The sequence below is a fragment of the Lampris incognitus genome, chromosome 2 (genome assembly GCF_029633865.1).
Source record: "Lampris incognitus isolate fLamInc1 chromosome 2, fLamInc1.hap2, whole genome shotgun sequence".
NCBI classification, from domain to species: domain Eukaryota; kingdom Metazoa; phylum Chordata; class Actinopteri; order Lampriformes; family Lampridae; genus Lampris; species Lampris incognitus.
This window is the reverse complement of record NC_079212.1, coordinates 42,826,928-42,846,373: the sequence shown is the minus strand read 5'-3', so window position 1 is coordinate 42,846,373 and position 19,446 is coordinate 42,826,928. Positions and strand designations below refer to the sequence as shown.

The 19,446-nt window shown below is 43.7% G+C and overlaps 1 protein-coding gene across 1 annotated transcript; it reads left to right on the top strand.

The window, feature by feature from the left end:
- The first annotated feature begins 685 nt into the window (after window positions 1–685).
- zbtb17 (zinc finger and BTB domain containing 17) lies at window positions 686–19,436 on the top strand. The gene is made up of 15 exons (XM_056273603.1): window positions 686–826; window positions 1,475–1,736; window positions 2,469–2,648; window positions 2,840–3,157; window positions 3,668–3,757; window positions 8,378–8,640; window positions 9,506–9,648; window positions 10,173–10,473; window positions 10,653–10,740; window positions 10,959–11,075; window positions 11,593–11,713; window positions 13,857–13,987; window positions 16,236–16,499; window positions 16,841–16,930; window positions 17,135–19,436. Exons 2-15 carry the CDS (start codon window positions 1,529–1,531, stop codon window positions 17,539–17,541), a joined length of 2,721 nt encoding a protein of 906 aa, XP_056129578.1. The 5' UTR covers window positions 686–826; window positions 1,475–1,528; the 3' UTR covers window positions 17,542–19,436.
- The last annotated feature ends 10 nt before the right edge of the window (window positions 19,437–19,446 follow it).

Here is a 19,446-nt window from a genome sequence, read left to right as displayed (position 1 = left end):
AAAAAAAAGTTATAAAACCCCATTCTGACTGTCGTGCTCCTACGGCTTCTTTTTCTTCTTCTTCGGGTCTATTGGTGGTTGGCAAACAACGATTTGGTGCATTACCCCTGCCAACTGGATAGTGAGTGGACCAGAATGACTATTTACAAACAAAAAACAAAACCCTAATGTCTTCTCAATTAAACTAGTTATTTCTCAGATTTCTCACAGGGACTAAACGCCTGTCTCAGCAGCTGCTGAACACCTTCTGCATAAATTCCTACAACACTTAGAAGTGTCCTTGCTGCATCTACAATTATGCCAATTCTCTCTGATTTTCTCTCTACTCCGGCAGTACATTCGGAGTCTTCCACTTTGTCTACTTTCCACTTTGAAATGCTGTTCTTATCCAATTCGGTAGATGGCAGTATCGCAATAAAACTAGTGTCCGGCTGCTATAATTTTTTTTCCTAGGACGGCGAAGTCACGGCTCGCACTACTCTGCCTTTGATTGGCTTAGCTTTGCGAGTCCTACGCCAACCTTTAACCAATCTCACTCCTCGTGCCTAAACCTAACCAACCAAAACAACAACGGCAACGCGTACTAGCCAATCAGAGGCAGAGCGCGGCGGGTCACGATTTCGCCGTTCTAAGAAAAAAAAAAAGTGGCGTCCCGGCCACTATCAATCGATCAGAGAGCGGAAGATGGCGGCGTGAGCTGACTGCGAGGGGCAGGATCGATCACCGAAAAACTCGATTGAGTTGATCGCGACAAGTTAGAATAAAACTCTTTGAAAGAAACCCCGAACGAGCGGCGGAAGCCGGTGAAAGCTGCCACAACAAGGAGGTAATTCCGTCGCTCTTCTCCATATTAAAATGGCGCTTCGTCGAACGTAGAGAACGAGGCTGCGAAGACGCTGCAGGGGATAAGGAAAGGCCCGGTACGCCATCTTGTCGCTCCGGTGCGTGCACGATCTAGGCACGCTAAATTAATCCCTGATGGAAAAGGCACAAGGATGGAGGAATAGCAATCAATCCGTTGCATCGTCAAACCGCAAATTGTTGAAAGTCGAGGGGAATAAAATCTGCGTCCTACTTCGTAACTCATGCCAGTTAGTCGCCCACGTAGCCTACCGGTTCGCCCCAGCATCGAAGCTGCATAGTCTGACGTTAGTTCAACGATGCTGTGGGTTTCTAGAGATTTAGGATCAGTTCAAAAGTGTTTGATCGCAACGATCCGTTGCAATTATGTATGTAATATATGATGTGTTCAAATGCGCTACAATGCACAAGATGAACCCGTTTTAACGACAGCGTTTACTTTCAGACTGCGCCGGGGATGTCGTTGGCCGCTTTCGTTAGTTTATGTATTATTAGTCAATTGCGGTCTAATACTTCCTTGGCTCAATAAAACACAGCCACGTGTTAATTTTACTTTTTTTCAACCTTTCAATTGTTTCATGGTGTGACTAATGACTTCTTTATTTGTCAAAAGTTTACCGAGACTTTGTTTGCCTGCCAATCGGATCACTCGTTCAAATCCACTGGGATGATGGACTTCCCGTGGCACAGCTCAAAGGTTCTGGAGCAACTCAACCACCAGCGCCAGCAGGGCCTGCTTTGTGACTGCACCTTTGTGGTAGATGGGGTAGACTTTAAGGCACATAAGGCTGTGCTGGCAGCTTGCAGTGTCTACTTCCGTACCCTCTTCCTGGACCAGAAAGATGTAGTGCATTTGGACATCAGCAATGCAGCAGGTGTCACTGAGCTTTTGTATTTGTTCTACCTGTCTGTTAATTCTTACTGTTTTTAGGAAAAGATTATGAGAGAGATATGCATGTAAATGGTGCAGTCCTGCTATCATGTATGGGCATAAAAGTATATTCAACTGAGGTTAATTATCATTAATATCTTTGCACATGCCTGTATACCTCAGTGAGAACATCTCAAAATATATAGAATTGTTTGGGACAGAAATAAATAACCACCAGTTGATCAACCAAAATACTCATTCAGATCTACAAATATTCCACCATCTTCCACTAAAAATATGCACATGTAAATTTTTTTGTAGCAACATTTTACACAGGAGAGCTAATCTCACCTCTACTCCCTCCTACGGTTCCTCCACAATGGTGGAATGACCTTTCCTTCTCATCACTCCCCATTTACTGCAGAAGACTGAATATTCGTTTTATTGATTAGTACTGCATAACCCCTCACCTCTTCCCACTTGTAGAAATACCGGGTACTTTTCAGATTATGCTTTATTTACTTTCACTTCTCTTATATGTTAATTCTTTAGTCATGTGAGTATCGTCAGGGTATATTATGGTCCTGAACCATGCACTTCTGACCACTCGCTGCTCGTTATTTTGATAATCTAAGAATTTCTCATATTTGTCTCACATCACCATTCTATGTAAATTATGAAGCAACTAGCACTCTGCTGTCTGACCTAACCACTTGCGTTGTTGTGCTCACTCTAGGTTTGGGCCAAGTCCTTGAGTTTATGTATACTGCAAAGCTGAGTTTAAGTCCTCAGAATGTGGAGGATGTGGTTGCTGTTGCTAACTTTCTCCAGATGCAAGAGATCGTAAATGCTTGTTCTGCCTTCCAGTCTGTGGCGGTTCCTGCCCCATCCCTCATAACTCAAGATCTCAATGTCGGTGGGTATTGTCATCAAATAAGCATTCCAGTAAGCAAGACTATTAAGATAAAGTCCAACTTAACAAAAATTAACACTTTTTAAGTGATATTAGAAACCTGATGTAATGAAGAGATAATCTTTTCCCTCTGTTTTGTAAGTGATAATCTAATTCTGTATCTTTTGTGTGTGTTTTCTAAATGAAAAACAAAGAAAAATCTGTAGAAAGAGAGGATAAGGTAGAGAAAGATTTTGCAGAGGTGGAATCCAAAGCAGAAGAGACCCCAGAAGTCGTGACAGAGAATTTAGTGTCAACAGTCACCCAAGCGACCTTGAAAGAGGAGACAGCTGCAGGTCCTGAACAGATGTCCTCCAACATCCCCGTGAAAACACATTCAGGCCGAGGACGACCCCAAAAAATCAACCCCCTTGCTTTACAAAAGAGAACAGCATTAGAGAGAGAGGGTGAAAGTGCTACAAAATGTGTACCTGAGTTTCAAGATGACCCTGCCGATACTGACTACACACCCAGTGAGTGCATATAGTTTTTTTTTTAAAGAGACTAATTTCTTCAGAGTACTGACCTTTATTTTTCAACAATTTAAATAACAAATACTAATCAAAATAGACAAGTAAATTCATATAGATAGGTTTTGGATACTCAGAATGATGCCAAATCCTGCTCTTTTTAATACATTAAGTTGATATCAGTTTACTACAATCTTTGCATAATTTGCTGACAACTTCAAGCCAAGTCTCTCAGGGTGCAGTATCACAGGCCTTCAAACAACAACAAGGCTCCTGTGCTTTTATATCTGGGGAGGAGGGTGCTCAGCAATTTCATCCTGATATTCAACTAACTAGTAGTCTTTCAGGAAAGCAGGAATATTACACTCAGCCCCTTTAATATGATGCCTGACTACTCACGATCAAAGTCTTCAGAGTCACATGAAAGGCATATGTTGAGTAATCATGACTCAGGCTACTGTAACTTGGTATTATTAAATACATGGTTAACACTGATATTCTATTATCATACAGAATCACCATTCAAGTCTGCTGGTAGTTCATCTTACATGAGTTCTCGGGGAAGAAGAATCAGAAGAGCTCCTCGGCGAAACTTCCCACCAGGTATGTGTGCTCCATCAATTTGTTATGCTCCATTAAAATTAAAGATGTTAAAGGGCAGCACATGTTTCACTGAGATGTCTGACTCAGACCTTATAGTGTATGCAAAAAACATTGAGGACTCAGGACTCCAGAAGTAGCTTTTCTTTAGATTTACTTGTCCTTGGCAGCTTCAACAAACAAAATGAGAGAAAACAGACACACCCATCTTCTTCTTTATATAGACTACCTGGACAGGTAAAACACCTGGAGCCTACAGCTCCCTCTATATAAGTAATACTATAAAGTCTGAGGATAGTATACCCTCCCCCCTTCTCAGGTCTGTAGCCAACACATAACTGAAAGAGAAAATATGAGAATGTAATACACAAACAACATTTGCCAAAAGTTTTTTTTTTCAAAAGGCTTTTTTTTCAGTCGTACTCATCATCTTGACCCCAAAGGTTAGGACCTATAGTAGTCAGGTGGGCATCTCTCTCTGGTAGAGCTCCTCAGGGGTGGTGTTTCCTGTAATACAGGTGAGGACTCACTCTTTAGCTTAGGTGGGCCACTCAGCATCATCCACAGAGGTTGTTGGAGTGTCAGAGACACTGACCTCAGGGGACTGCACTTGTTCTGGCTCCACAGGGGATGGGGAAACCCACATCCTTGGTTGTACTGAGATCTCGCAGAGCTCCTGCCTCCTGATCTGATTGTGTCTCCTCAGAATCTGTCCATTCCCTATGAGAACTGTGTATGACAGTGGACCTGTGCAGCTCTCAGTGGTTGCAGGCATCCATTTGGGAATGTAGCCATAGTTTTTAGTAAAAACTTGATCACGGGTACAACATTTCTGAGCTTAGTATTTGTGTTATGATTCTCTTTTTGTGTCCACTGTTTCTTTTCTGTCTTGGATTTCAAGTCCGGGAGTAACAGGTCAGAGGTGGACCTAGGCCTCTGGGACATCAGCCTCCCTGCTGGGGAGAAACCTGTGGTAGAGTGAGGGGTGATTCTGTAATTAGGCTGGAATCTGGACACTTTCTCCCTTCCTCCTTGCATCTTCTTCATCCCTTCTTTGAAGGTCTGAACCGCTTGTTCACCTAATCCACTGGACAAAGGATGAAAAGGAGCTGAAGTCACATGTCTAATTCAATTTTTACTCATGAAATCAGCAAACTCAGCACATTATCACTCACCAACATCTGGGGTAGACCATGGATACTGAAACGTTGAGTTTTTCAATGTTTCCGTGACTGGTTGCTGTATTTACTGCATATACATCCATCCATTTAGACTGGGAATCAACCAACATGAGGAACATCTTGCCTAAGAATGGACCTGCATAATCCACATGAAATCGAGTCCGTGGCTTCCCTGGCCATTCCCAGGGATACAGTGGTGCTGTAGAAGGAGACTTGCTGTTTTGTTGACAAATGTCACACTGGTTTACTTCCCTCTCTACATTCTGATCCATCTGTGGCCACCAAAGATGTGACCTTACTAGGCCCTTCATCCTAGACATTCCTGGATGGGCCTGATGTAGCAACTTTAGCATAATTTTACTTCCTTGTTGGGGAATAACTTCTCAAGCACCCCACAGAACACATCTGTCACGAACGCTTGGCTCTAAGCATCAGGTAAAGTAAGGCATGAATTGAAGCTATACTGTAGAAGGCCATCCTTTTAGTATATACTCATACACATGTGACAGCATCACATCTTTTGCTGCGCAATGTTTCACTTGTTCTAAAGTCACTGGTGCATCTTTCATCAAATCCAGCATCAGAACTTGATCATCCTCTCCTTCTGCAGGGAGGGACTCAGGCAAGAGGAGCCTACTGAGAGCATTAGTATTGGCATGCTGCTTTCCAGGTCAGCAAACAATGCTATACTCATAAGGTCTTAGCCATACAGCCCAATGATGTACACGTGGTGAGACCATCTGAGGTACAGGTTTAGTCTAATTGAACAACGAGATCAGGGGCTTGTGATCAGTTACTATAGTAAAGTTCCTGTGATAGATATCTTTGTGGAACTTCTTCATTCCAAATATCACAGCCAAACCTTCTTTGTTCAGCTGTGAATACTTCTCTGCAGGTGACAAGGTTTGAGAGATACAAAACCAATTGGTTTTTCTGTTCCATCTTCCATTTTGTGGGACAGTACAGCTCCTATGCCATATGGTGAGGCAGAGTAATATTAGAATAATATTGCAGCCTTATCTCCAGAGTAGTGCACTAAAACATCTGCTGACTTCAGTAAGTCTTTTGACTTCCTGAAGGCTTTGTCTCGACAGTCACTCCAAACCCAGACTACATCCTTTCTCAACAGGTAATGTAAGGTGGGCCAGCAGTGTGGAGAGGTTGGGAAGGAAGCGATTGTAATAATTCAACAAGCCCAAGTAAGCCTTAAGCTTTGTCACGTTAGTTGGGGCTGGAGCATCAATAACAACTTTTACCTTGGTTTCCACAGTGTGCACTCACTTAGCATCCACTTTATCAATCAATCAATCAGTCAAGTTGCATTTTATATAGTGCTTTTGTAGCTGCAACAGCCACTCAAAGCGCTTTACATTTCTGGTCAAATCATACTGAACCTCATCAGCAAGCAATGTGCATTTGCTGCTGTTTAGTCTGAGACCAGCATCTTCCAGCCTGGTCAACACCTCATCCAGGTTCCTGAGGTGCGTCTCTCTGGTTGCCCTAGTAATGAGGATATCATCCAGATAAACAGCAACTTGGGGTATCCCCTGGAGAACCCCCTTCATGGTTCTCTAGAGCAGCGTTTTTCAAACCTCTGCTGGAGGACCACTTGTCCTGCATGTTTTAGATCTCTCCCTGCTCCAAACACAGCTGATTTAAATGATCAGTTTTGTTATTAGGCAGCTTCGGGAGCTCATAACGAGTTGATCATTTGAATCAGCTGTGTTGGAGCAGGGAGAGATCTAAAACATGCAGGACAAGTGGTCCTCCAGGAGAGGTTTGAGAAACGCTGCTCTAGAGGATTGCAGGAGCTGAGGATACTCCAAAGTAGGGGTGTAAGAAAACACTACACTCGAGTATCGCGATATTATCTTTTGTGATACTGTATTGATTCCCAAAACCACTATATCGATTTTTAATTGTTTACATGTAAACGTTTGTGACAAACATTTTGTGTTGTGTGTAACCCCACAACCGCTAGATAACAGTGTTGTAATCTATCTTCAGCTATTTGACTCTTCCACTCCAATGCAACACTGTAGACTTACACAGGAAGTAGCATAAGCAAAGAACACAGGCCTATGAAATCGCATTATATTGCCTTTCTTACAGTATCGCAGTATATCGCGATATATTGAATCGTAACACCTGTATCGTGATATGTATCCTATCGCCAGATTCCTGCAAATACACAGCCCTACTCCAAAGGTAAGCCTGTTGTATGTGAACGTTCCTCCGAGTGTGTTCACAGTAAGATACTCCTTGGACTGTTCATCCATTTGTATTTGCTGATATGCATGACTCATGTCAAGTTTGGTGAACTGTTGGCCTCCAGCTAACACAGCCATCAAATCCTTGACTTTGGGTATGGGGTATTGTTTCAAGGTGGAGACTCTGTTTACAGTTGATTTATAATCTCCATATAGCCTACAGTCACCATCAGGTTTGATCAAGGGCACGACAGGAGCTGCCCAGTCAGTATTTAACTGGAGTAATATTGTTCTCTTTTATCAACCTGTCATTCTCAGCCTCAACTTTAGGCCTCATAGCAAAGGGAACGGATCTTGGCCTATAGAAGTGGGGCATAGCATCAGCAGGAACATGTATAGTTGCTTTAAAACCTTATAAGGTTACCAGCTCCTTTTTAAATACTCCCTCATGCTTTGAGAGCACATGCTGCAGGGTCAGTGACTGTGGGTGGTTTGTAATCTGCTTTATTTCCATCCAGTCTAGTTTAACATGCTTCAACCACCATCTTCCCAATAAGTTTGGACCTTAGCCTTTAACTACTATGAGGGGTCCCCTCAACTAATGTAGATCTGCCAACATAAAGAAAACTGGCACATGTTTGATGTGGAAAGCCTGCCAAAAGCTGTGTAAATCCCTTCTCTCCTGACAAGCAGGCGTCTGGGGTCACCATAGAAAATTTGGGGTAAAAAAAATTAGTAATGTAGTTACTAGGAAAACAGTATTAAATTCAGCCGTTTAATAAGGGAGGGGGAAATCAATGCATTTGATCACCCAAATGTATTTTATCATCTGTCATCATAAAGGATGAATTATTTTATCAAAGTGGTGCTTGAGCACAGTAGAAGTCCTTCACCTGAATGAACTGAACAGATACTACCTTAACACTACTGAGTTTAAGTCCTCAGACGACAACAGAAATGTCATCTATACTTCCATCTACTTCATACCCTGCCTACAAACCTCACAAGATACAAATAGATCCCCTAATTGGGATTGTTCAGTGCTAGTTACTAGAAAAATATTATTAAATTCATTAGATAAATAAGGGGGGAAAATTAATGCATTCGACAGGTATGCTAATGCAGACAGTGCAATTTAAGATTTAGTATTTCAGTCGTAAAATTTAAGGTTACGGAAATAATCTGAATATGTTATGTGTGTCTTTTTTGATTACTGCATATTATATTTATAGACAATGACTCGGATGATGAAAACACCACAAAGTCTCTAAAAGAGGGGAAGAAGAAGGTGGAGGAGGCTGAAGCGGAGGGGGATGAGGAGGAAGTTGATGGAGGAGTGGCTAACGATGAGATGGGAGAAGAAGAAAGTGAGGTTAACAAGAGAACTGAGGAAGAGGACTCCAGCAGCGGGAGAGAAGGGAAGCAGATGCAGTCAGCAGCCTCCAGTAGCCGTGCTGAGTCAAAGCCATATAGCTCTGTGACTCACAAATGTCAGGTGGGAACTGTTTGTGTGTGATTTTAATGCGATTAAGCGTTAGTGGGAGTGAAATTTTAGTTCTCAAGTGGAGGCGTAGTGACGATGAAGGATCATCAACACCAAGAATGAATGTGCTTATGGAGTCCGGGTAGCATGGCAGTCTGTTCCGTTGCCAACCGACACGGGGATCACCGGATCAGTCGCCTGGGTAGGTGGGTGTGGAAGCCAGTATGGTTATGGTTAAATGTCCCTTATTTTTCTGAGCTAAACAGAGCAACCCTACTGATGGGCTGCTCAAATTTGTCTCTGTGGCACCTCCTTAACTCTTACTTGCATGTGGGGTGACCAGATGCCAACAAACAATGTTGGGACGAATAGGGCCCTATTTAAACGATCTATAGCGCATGGTCTAAAGCGCATGGTGCAACCGCATTTAGGGCGTGTCCAAATCCACTTTTGCTAGAAATAATAATTCTGTTGCCTACCAACACGGGGATCGCCGGTTTGAATCCCTGTGTTACCTCCGGCTTGGTCGGGCATGGGAAGCCGGATGTGGGTATGTGTCCTGGTCGCTGCACTAGCACCTCCTCTGGTCGGTCGAGGCGCCTGTTCGGGGGGGAGGGGGAACCGGGGGGAATAGCGTGATCCTCCTACATGCTACGTCCCCCTGGCAAAACTCCTCACTGTCAGGTGAAAAGAAGCGGCTGGCGACTCCACATGTATGGGAGGAGGCACGTGGTAGTCTGCAGCCCTCCCCAGATTGGCAGAAGGGGTGGAGCAGCGACCGGGATGGCTCAGAAGAGTGGGTTAATTGGCCGGGTACAATTGGGGAGAAAAAGGGGGGTGAATCCAAAAATAAAAAATTAATGTGCTTATTTTCTAGGACTGTGGGAAGAAGTTCACTCACACAGGTAACTTCAAGCGACACATCCGCATTCACACAGGAGAGAAGCCATTCAGCTGCCGGGACTGCCACAAGGCTTTCTCTGACCCTGCTGCCTGTAAAGCCCATGAGAAAACACACAGGTTTGTCTTTGTTTGTTTTGTTTGTTTCTTTCTTTCTTTCTTTACACATGAAAAAAAAAGATACAGTATATAATTAGAAAGAGAATGTGAAGGAGAATTGCCTAAAAACCTTCAAGGGGCTTGAAAAGTGGCATTCTCCAGGCAGCATACTACAGGAAGCAAGTGCAGCAAAGTGGTATGCACAATTTATCTGTATCTATGTGTGTATGTGTAAAAACCTCCTCTAATTCAAGGTGCAGAAGCTTAAAAAAAATTATTCAAGAACTTTGGTGTTCTCTATTCTACTGTAGATTTACTTTGGAGTAGATGTATGTGAAAGGATTCCTGTCCTTATTATACTCTGTAACCTAGCATCGTGGGCAAAATATTTAACTTTTTTTTAGCGGTCTTTTAGCAAATCTGAAAATAGAAATGTTTTTCTATCTTCTAAAATAGTTGTTCAATCCATATTCATGAAAGTTCCAGTAAGAACGATAAGATTCGGTCCTCTCAAAGCAGGCTGTTTCATTTTAACCCACCCGCAGCCCTCTGAAACCCTACTGCTGCTCAACCTGCGGCAAGAGCTACCGCCAGATCAGCCTGCTCAACCTGCACCGGAAACGCCATACAGGTGAGGCGCGTTACAGTTGCGAGGAGTGCGGCAAGCTCTTTACCACATCTGGCAACCTGAAACGCCACCAGCTGGTGCACAGTGGCGAGAAGCCCTACCACTGCAACTACTGCGAGAAGGCCTTCTCCGACCCCACCGCCAAGATGCGACACCTTGAGACCCACGACACAGAGAAGGGCAACAAATGCCCGCATTGTGACAAACGCTTCAACCAGGTAAGTTTTCACTCCTCTTTTATATCGAGACTGTGAAAATAGTGACATGGAAAATTGAATTCAGTTGTACCAGATATGTGTTTTGTTTCTTTCTTTTTTTTTCCTCAGGCAAAAGGTATTTAGTATTCCTTTTCAAGTCACAGTATTGCTTTCTCTGGTTGTTTTTGTGCTCTGTTCAGGTGGGGAATCTGAAGGCTCACTTAAAAATCCATATCGCAGATGGTCCTCTAAAGTGCAAAGAGTGTGGGAAACAGTTTACCACTTCAGGTAAGATGTAAGGGAAAGGAGAGCGTATCGGTCGTCTATATTGTTTGTCGCATCTTCATTTTACAGCATGTTCATGTTTGGTATGGTCTGGGAACAGAGTTGAGAAATTCGGTAAGCGTACTTGTTTGGCTTTACTCGTAGTGCTGGCAGCCCATTAATAACTGACACACAATGACACATTTTGCCCTAACTTTGTGTGATGGTGTTTTATTTCTTAGGAAACCTGAAGAGACACCTGCGTGTGCACAGTGGAGAGAAACCCTATATCTGCATGCACTGTCAGAGAGCTTTCGCTGACCCCGGAGCACTTCAGAGACATGAGCGCATACACACAGGTACTGGTGCTGGCATTTGTCAGGGAGAATTCATCCACATACTCTGTTTGTATTGTGAAACTACACAGAAATGCGTCCGCGGTGGCGTAGCGGTCTAAGCATCGGCTTGGTGTCGATGCAGTTGCCCACTGGGGACTGGGGTTCGCGCCCCGGTCTCGTCAGATCCGACTATGGCCGGACTCGATGAAGCAGCGATCATTGGCAACGCTGTCTTCGGGAGGGGGGCGGAGTCGGCTTGTGTTCGTCATATGAATGCGTCTCTGTGTGTGTCGGAAAAACAGTGGTTCGGCTTGGATTCGCCTTGTCACGAAAGTGGGGAGGCGCTTTCCTTCGAGACTGCCGGCCGGAGAGATGCAGTTGGCGAACGCATGCAATACGAGGGTGGGTGTTTGAATTAAAATAGGGATCAATTGGCCACTAAATTGGGAGAAAAAAGGGGAAAAAAATCAGAAATAAAAAATTTAAAAAAAAAAAACTACACAGAAATCACTCTGATGAGACGGTTATTGTGTTGCAGGGGAGAAGCCCTGCCTATGTCTTATCTGTGGCAAGGCATTCACCCAAGCCAGCTCACTCATCGCCCATGTCCGCCAGCACACCGGAGAGAAGCCATACGTCTGTGATCGCTGTGGCAAAAGGTCAGCCGGGCATAAGAAAGCAGAGATAATATTTTCATAGAAGTAGCTGAAGGCAGATTAAATTTTGGATCCGAATTTATGATTTTTTTTCATACTTATTGCAGACCAACTGATTGCTGCAATTTAAAAAGTAATTGAGTTCCTAAAGCCTTTTAAAGTTCCTTAAACTTGGGGGCGTCCGGGTAGCGTAGTGGTCTATTCCGTTGTCTACCAACACGGGGATTACTGCTTTGAATCCTCGTGTCGCCTCCGGCTTGGTTGAGCGTCCCTGCGGACACAGTTGGCCATGTCTTCGGGTGGCAAGCCAGATGTGGTTGTGTGTCCTGGTCGCTACACTGGTGCCTCCTCTGGTTGGTCGGGGCACCTGTTCGGGGGAACCGGGGGGAATAGCGCGATCCTCCCATGCACTACGTCCCCCTGGCGAAACTCCTGTCTGTCAGGTGAAAAGAAGCGGCTGGCAACTCCACATGTATCGGAGGAAGCATGTGGTAGTCTGCAGCCCTCCCTGGATTAGCAGAGGGGGTGGAACAACGACCGGGATGGCTCAGAAGAGTGGGGTAATTGGACGGGTACAATTGGGGAGAAAAAGAGGGGGGGGGGATTCCTTAAACTTGAGTAGAAAAAAAAGGGCTTTGGTCTAATAGTCAGAGAAGAATTTGAAATGAAAGCAAAGTGTGCAAGCCAAACCTAAAATAATCACCACCTGTGTTCTCATGCAGACTGAGGTTGTAAACACGTCCCTGTGTAACATGCAGAGTACTGCGTTGTGCACCCACTTATGTAGGCACATCTTACTGTCTGAATAAAGCGCCATTAAATAGAAAAATATGCAACATTGAGTCTAGACCAGTTTTTTGTTGGTCAATGGCGTAATCGTTTTCAGCTGCCTCAAGATAGCAATGCGCCAACAATGCACCTCACCACACCTCATTTTAAGACCAACACGCCCATGGGCGCACAGATGGCCGCAACACCATGGACGCTGGGCAGGTTAAGTGACAACTGTGTTAGTTGGAAACTAGCAATGACACTTGCGCTGCGCTTGGTGCTGCTTTGCACAGGGTATAGGTTAGGGCCCATAGTGTGTTTGTGTGGGACAATGGGGGCATGTATAAGCATGACCTATACTTTAATGTAGAATCCATAGGTCTATTGCCCTAATTTCTTTTCTTTCTTTTTTTGGGGGGGAGGGGTTCCCCCTTTTTCTTCCCAATTGTACCCGGCCAATTATCCCACTCTTCCAAACCATCCCGGTCGTTGCTCCACCCCCTCTGCCGATCCGGGGAGGGCTGCAGACTATCACATGCCTCCTCCGATACATGTGGAATCGGCAGCCGCTTCTTTTCACCTGACAGTGAGGAGTTTCACCAGCGGGACGTAGCACATGGGAGGATTACTCTATTCCCCCCAGTTCCCCCTCCCCCCCGAACAGGCACTCCGACCGACCAGAGGAGGCACTAATGCAACGACCAGGACACATACCCACATCCAGCTTCCTACCCGCAGACATGTGTCTGTAGGGATGCCCGGCCAGGCCGGAGGTAACACGAGGATTTGAACTGCTGATCCCCGTGTAGGTAGGCAACGGAATAGACCACTACACTACCCGGACGCCCACCCTAATTATTTTTGATGTTCTTTTTGACGGTTCAGTACGTGGACACCTGATTGGTTGATTAAAAAAAACACCGGATACTCTTTAATTCCTGTAGCAGGCCTAAAAGAGCGGGTGGGTGTGGGTGCCTTTAATCTATGCATTAAACTAAAACAGCATTGTCTGTTTGCCTTTTTGCTACATGTTTGGATGCTTAAAAGCTTTGTGTCCCCATTGTCCTTTCTAAGGTTACATTGTTTTGTTGTCTTACAAAATGCGCTTAAGTAAAAGTCATGTTATTGATTTCTTGTCTTTTGTCTTTTCTCATATTCGGCATTGAGGTTATGCAAAAGTAACTGAAAGTAACCAGATTACATTTCTAAATATTGTGATACTTAGAGTAAGTTACTGAATATATTTTTCAACAAGTAATTTGTAATTGTAATGGAATACATTTATAAAATAACCCTCCCAACCCTGGACTGAAATCTGGGTAAATATCAGAAGCTTTATGGTGGACATATCTTTTCTTTTCCTCTTTTTGAACAGATTTGTTCAGTCCAGTCAACTGGCCAATCACATTCGCCATCATGACAATGTCCGTCCTCACAAATGTCACATGTGCAACAAGGCATTTGTCAACGTGGGAGACCTTTCCAAGCATATCATCATTCACACAGGTATTTATCAAACTAGCCTCAGGGGTTCATTGAGTAGTAATCAGTAAAGTTGTTGTTGCTGTTGTACTCCTAATTGTCTGTGAATGTTCTCATTCATCCAGGTCATGGTTATCCAAAGGAATTGAATTGAGTGCAACTGGACTTGGTATATATCCGTGAAGACGTTTCGCCTCTCATCCAAGAGGCTTCATCAGTTCGTGCCTTTCTGACTAGACAAGCTAGTCTGACTGGCTGGTAATGAAACTCGGATATTTATCCTCTTTGGAGTCGTTATCAGAGCTGTAGATGTCCATGGCTCTTTGTTCCGATGTTAAGCCACGCCCGTTGTTATCAGAGCTATTGATGTGCATGGCTCTTTGTGATCCGATATTAAGCAGCAACGGTCATTGGGGGTGTTAGTTTCGACTTCATTAGTGCTCCATTCAGTGGTCATGAGTCGTTGGAGCCGTTAGTGACCGACTGTTGTTCTTGGAGGCTAGGCTTCTTGAGTCTCTTGGGTAGAGATGAAAGGACGGCATTGTAAGTGGGAGATAGGAGGTGTCGCAGACCTCATCCTCTGTTGAGGGAAGGTTTTTCCAGTTTCGCATAGATGGCTTCCTTCACCCCTCTTTCAAACCATCTATCTTCCCTGTCCAAAATGTGTATGTTGCTGTCCTCGAAGGAGTGTGTCTTCTCCTTTAGGTGTAGATAGACTGCTGAGTCTTGTCCTGAGGAGTTTGGCCTTCTGTGTTGGGCCATCCGTTTGTGTAGTGGTTGTTTGGTTTCTCCTATGTATAGGTCAGTGCAATCCTCATTGCATTGTACAGCATACACCAGATTGCTTTTTTGGGTGTGTGGTACACGGTCTTTGGAATGAACCAGTCTTTGTCGGAGTGTGTTGCTGGGTTTGAAATATACCGGGATGCGGTGTTTGTTAAAAATTCTCCTGAGTTTCTCAGAGACCCCAGAAACATACGGGATGACTATGTTATTCCTTTTGTTCCTTTAGCTCTGATAACAACTCCAAAGAGGATAAATATCTGAGTTTCATCACCAGCCAGTCAGACTAGCTTGTCTAGTCAGAAAGGCACGAACTGATGAAGCCTCTTGGATGAGAGGCGAAACGTCTTCACGGATATATACCAAGTCCTGTTGTATTCGATTCAATTCCTTTGGATGTACTCCTAATTCTGGTGTAAACGTTTTTCTCCCTATTTTTATAATCAGTGACAGAAAGTAAAACATGAGGGCGTCAGGCGTCTGCCTAAGCATAAACCAGTGGCGATTACGTATGTGGCAGGAGTGTCGGAACAACTTGAGATGTGTCTCAGTTGCTTTCAAACCCCAAAACACGCTGCGCTAAAAATTGGTCCACCCCAAGGATCAGGTCCCCTGGCATTAACAGAGCAATATACTGTACACTGTTAAGTGCCGGGAGGATTGCTGTGACTTGTACATCGGGGAAACCAAACCGACGCTGCCAAGAGGATGGCACAACACAGGAGCGCTAACATGTCAGGCCAGGACTCCACAGTCTACACCATCTACAGGCCAGTGGCCACTCTTTTAAGGATGAGGATGTGCACATCCTTGATAGGGAGGAACGCTGGTTTGAACGGGGAGTCAAAGAGGCCATCTATGTGAAGAGGGAACGACCATCCCTGAACCGGGGGGGGGGGGGGGGGCTAAGAATACATCTGTCACCATCTTACAAAGCTGTGACTGCAGCTATTCCCCAATCCTCTGAATAGTACACATGGCCATATTAACTCTAATTAATGGTTGTTATGGGTTATGGTTTCGGTTGTTATGCAGCTGTATTGTTTATAAGGGTGGGGATACCTGCATTCAGCTGAGACTGATGAAGTCGGTTAGATGAGTGATGAAACGTTTCTTCCACTAAACGTTGTGTCCAGATGAACTGACTCAACCTCTGGGATGAAAAATTAACTGCCCAACCCAAAATGTCCTAAGTAAGAGGAGTACAGAGTTAGAATATCAAAATCTGTTGCTGTCTGTATATTTTGCGAGCTCTGTTTATATGCCCAAATGTTCTGGATATAATTGCCTGTTTCTGTGGAAGTGGTAACTGGTGCTTACACGGCAGCTGATGGGGATTCTAATAAACAAAGCAATATAAGCCTGCTCCGTCTTTCGAATATCCTCTATTGCTGTTTTCAGCTGAATTTACTGCTTTCTCCTTTAAAAATCTGAACAAATTATTTTTCTCTTCTGATAAACTTACCTGCTCTTCCCCCTGTTCTCTCAGGAGAGAAACCCTTCCTTTGTGAAAAATGTGGTCGAGGGTTCAACCGCGTAGACAACCTGCGCTCCCATGTCAAGACTGTCCACCAAGGCAAGGCCGGCATGAAGCGGCTGGTGTATTCTGGGGGCAGTGCCGATGAGGGAGCTGATGGCTTTGCAGGGTCATGTACTTCTGACGGCGAGATCAACATAGTCACAGTCACCACAGAAGACATCGTCACTCTGGCAACAGAGGCCTTGGCTGCCACTACTGTGGCCCAGCTGACAGGTCAGACAATGTGCTAGGCGTGGAGGGGGCATCTGTCAAAATGGCTGAATATTCTGTGGTGCAGTTTTGATCATGGACAATTTGTTTTCGGAAAACTTAGGTGAGAGTTGTTTGGCCATTTTGAAATAAGATTAAAGGGCCATTCGAGGATTACAGGTGTGAAATGGATCAATAAAAGAAGTGCTAGACTAACAACTTGTACTAAAATTTCAAGACACAACATCAGTAGAATCACTTAACTAACTTGAGATTGTGTTGATGCAGTTACACAAAAAAAGTGGAGGATGGGTTTCGCTCTTCCTGATAGGTGTGATTACCCACTCTAATCCTTCTTTTTATAGTGGTTCCAGTGGATGATTCTGTGTCTGCAGATGAGACTGAAGCTCTGAAAGCTGAAATTACCAAAGCTGTGGAGAAAGTGCAAGAAGCAGGTGAGAGAACAACTGGGCAAAAACATGGCCCACTCTTCTATAATGGTTGGACTTCATAATCTGCTCTAGATTCATCACTTATCATTTTAAGAGAATAAACATTTGAGACCAAATCTTTATTAAGCCATTAGGCCATGACTTTTCACTTTATAATTTTCTGTGCGAGTGACTTACTTTCTTCTTTTGCAATCTTTTTCTTCCCAGACCCCAACACTCAGATCTTGTATGCTTGTGACTCATGTGGTGACAAATTCCTGGATGCCAGTTCGCTGGCCCAGCATGTACGCATCCACACAGCCCAGGCCTTGGTCATGTTCCAAGCAGACTCCGACTTTTACCAGTACACCACAGCAACCACTACTGAGGGGGATGCTGCTACAAACTGGCAGCCCAATGCTGAGCCGGTCATCCAGGGTGGGGAGCTGATCTTCCGCACCCAGGTGGGAGAGGCGGAAGGAGAGAGAGAAGTCATGGAGAAGACACAAGACCAAGAGGCAGAGGTGGAAGAGATGGTGTCTCATGAGCAAAGAGAGGTAGAGGCAGCCGCCAAAATTGAGCTCCAGGTGGAAGAGGAAGATGAAGTTGAAGCTGTAGCAGAGGTAAAAGGTTAAACAGGGAGCGGAGATGGCGTGTGAAAGTCTGTAAAAAGGGGTTGCTCTCCCTGAGGTTTCTTCATATTTTTTCTCCCTGTTAAAGGTTTTTTTTTTTAGGGAGTTGTTCCTTATCCGATGAGAGGGTCTAAGGACAGGATGTTGTGTTGCTGTAAAGCCCACTGAGGCAAATTTGTAATTTATGATATTGGGCTATACAAATAAAATTGACTTGACCTGACTTCATAGAAAAGATCATGATCAGGATTTCATGACCACAGACATTAGGGCAATGGGTCTGTAGTCATTTAAGCCTGTGATACAAGGTTTCTTGGGGGACCGGGATGATAGTGGAGCTCTTGAAGCAGGAGGGAACTTAACACAGCTCCAGTGATCTGTTGAAGATCAGTGTGAAAATGGGGGCCAGGTGGTCAGCACAGCCTTTAAGTTAGGAGGGTGACACGCCATCCGGGCCCAGTGCCTTCCTGGTCTTCTGTCTCTGGAAGAGCCGGTGCTTGTCCTCAGCACAGATCCTGAGTGCGGGTGTGGGTAATTACTAAGATATATGGCAAGAAGTCATGATGATTCTTGAATCACAAGTCCTTCCACGCAACATGATTAGCAAACACAATAGCTACATTTTCTGTGTTTTGATAGATGTTTCGAAACAAGGGTTATAGAATTTCTTCCAAAGCTGGTCATACTTATTTAAACCGGGGTTATTTTGTTAAATAAATTTATAGAATTGGGTGTCATCCTAATTCAAATAAAATAAATAGATCAAATGTTATTTTGATAACCTTGTGATTGTGTGACAATAAGATCTTCCTGTGTTGTTTTTTTCCAATGTCTCTTGAATGAAATGTTCCTCAAATAGTCCAGATATTATGCTATATTATTATTGCTGAACAATTTTTTTGGAAAGCACATTGTAATGTCACTAGCTACATAAATGTGTGTAGGGGTTGGAAAAATGTGGCTTAAAGATTGTTTTGGGGTTTTTTTTCTTCCTTTTTTATGGCATGGGGTTAATTATAAGAATCAGGTTTATTGGCCAAGTAGGTTTGCACACACATGGAATTTGACTCCGATTTTGTGGCTCACAATGTACTTAACATAGACTAACAACACAACAATCTTTGGATATATACACAAGGATTGACTATATACGGACGAAATAAGAGGCAATCAAGTGCAATGATGCAGAGAATAGCAGGTTACTTACATACATGCCTGAGGTAGACGGACATAACAGAGTGTACCAGTATACGCACAATGTACAATAGTATAGTATATACAACATTTTGGACTTATTTGACAATGTAAAGCGTTCATTTGTATGACAGCCCAAGGAAAGAATTTGTTTTTATAGCTGGTTGTTTTGGCTCTGTAGCGCCTACCAGAGGACAGGTGTTGGAACAGGATGTGACCCCAGGGTGTGATGGGTCTGCAGTGACGTTGCCTGCCCGTTTCCTGACTCAGGAGATGCTTAAGTCCCACCAGTGATTTTCTCTGCAGACTTAACTGTCCCTTATAGTCTTAGTCTTAAACAGAATTATGTTAATGAGCTGGTGAAACACTGTAAATGCTGTGCATATTTAATATTATGAATATTTCTTATAGTATCAAGTCTTGGTTATTTTTGTTCAAAGTAAAAGTGAAATATGTGACGTGACGATACACCTTTTTTCCATGTTTTAGTTTCAAACCAACACCTGCTAACTTTTTTTTTTGCATTGCATTTAAAAGTTAGATAAGTTGTGTTGGGAGTATGTGTATCATCGTTACCAATGGTTATAGGTTTATTGTTTTGTTTTAGTAATGTTGATTTCAGGAAAATGCTCTATAATATAACAGTAATATTGTATTGATTTATTGCAATTTTATCTACTCTTAAATAAAGAGGGAATAATGTGTCCAGGCTTT

Coding starts and splice junctions, on each gene's coding strand:
- zbtb17 (XM_056273603.1), top strand. CDS start 1,529: ATGATGGACTTCCCGTGGCACAGCTCAAAGGTTCTGGAGCAACTCAAC. Junction 1,737..2,468: donor GGACATCAGCAATGCAGCAG/GTGTCACTGAGC, acceptor TGCTCACTCTAG/GTTTGGGCCAAGTCCTTGAG. Junction 9,649..10,172: donor GCCCATGAGAAAACACACAG/GTTTGTCTTTGT, acceptor ACCCACCCGCAG/CCCTCTGAAACCCTACTGCT.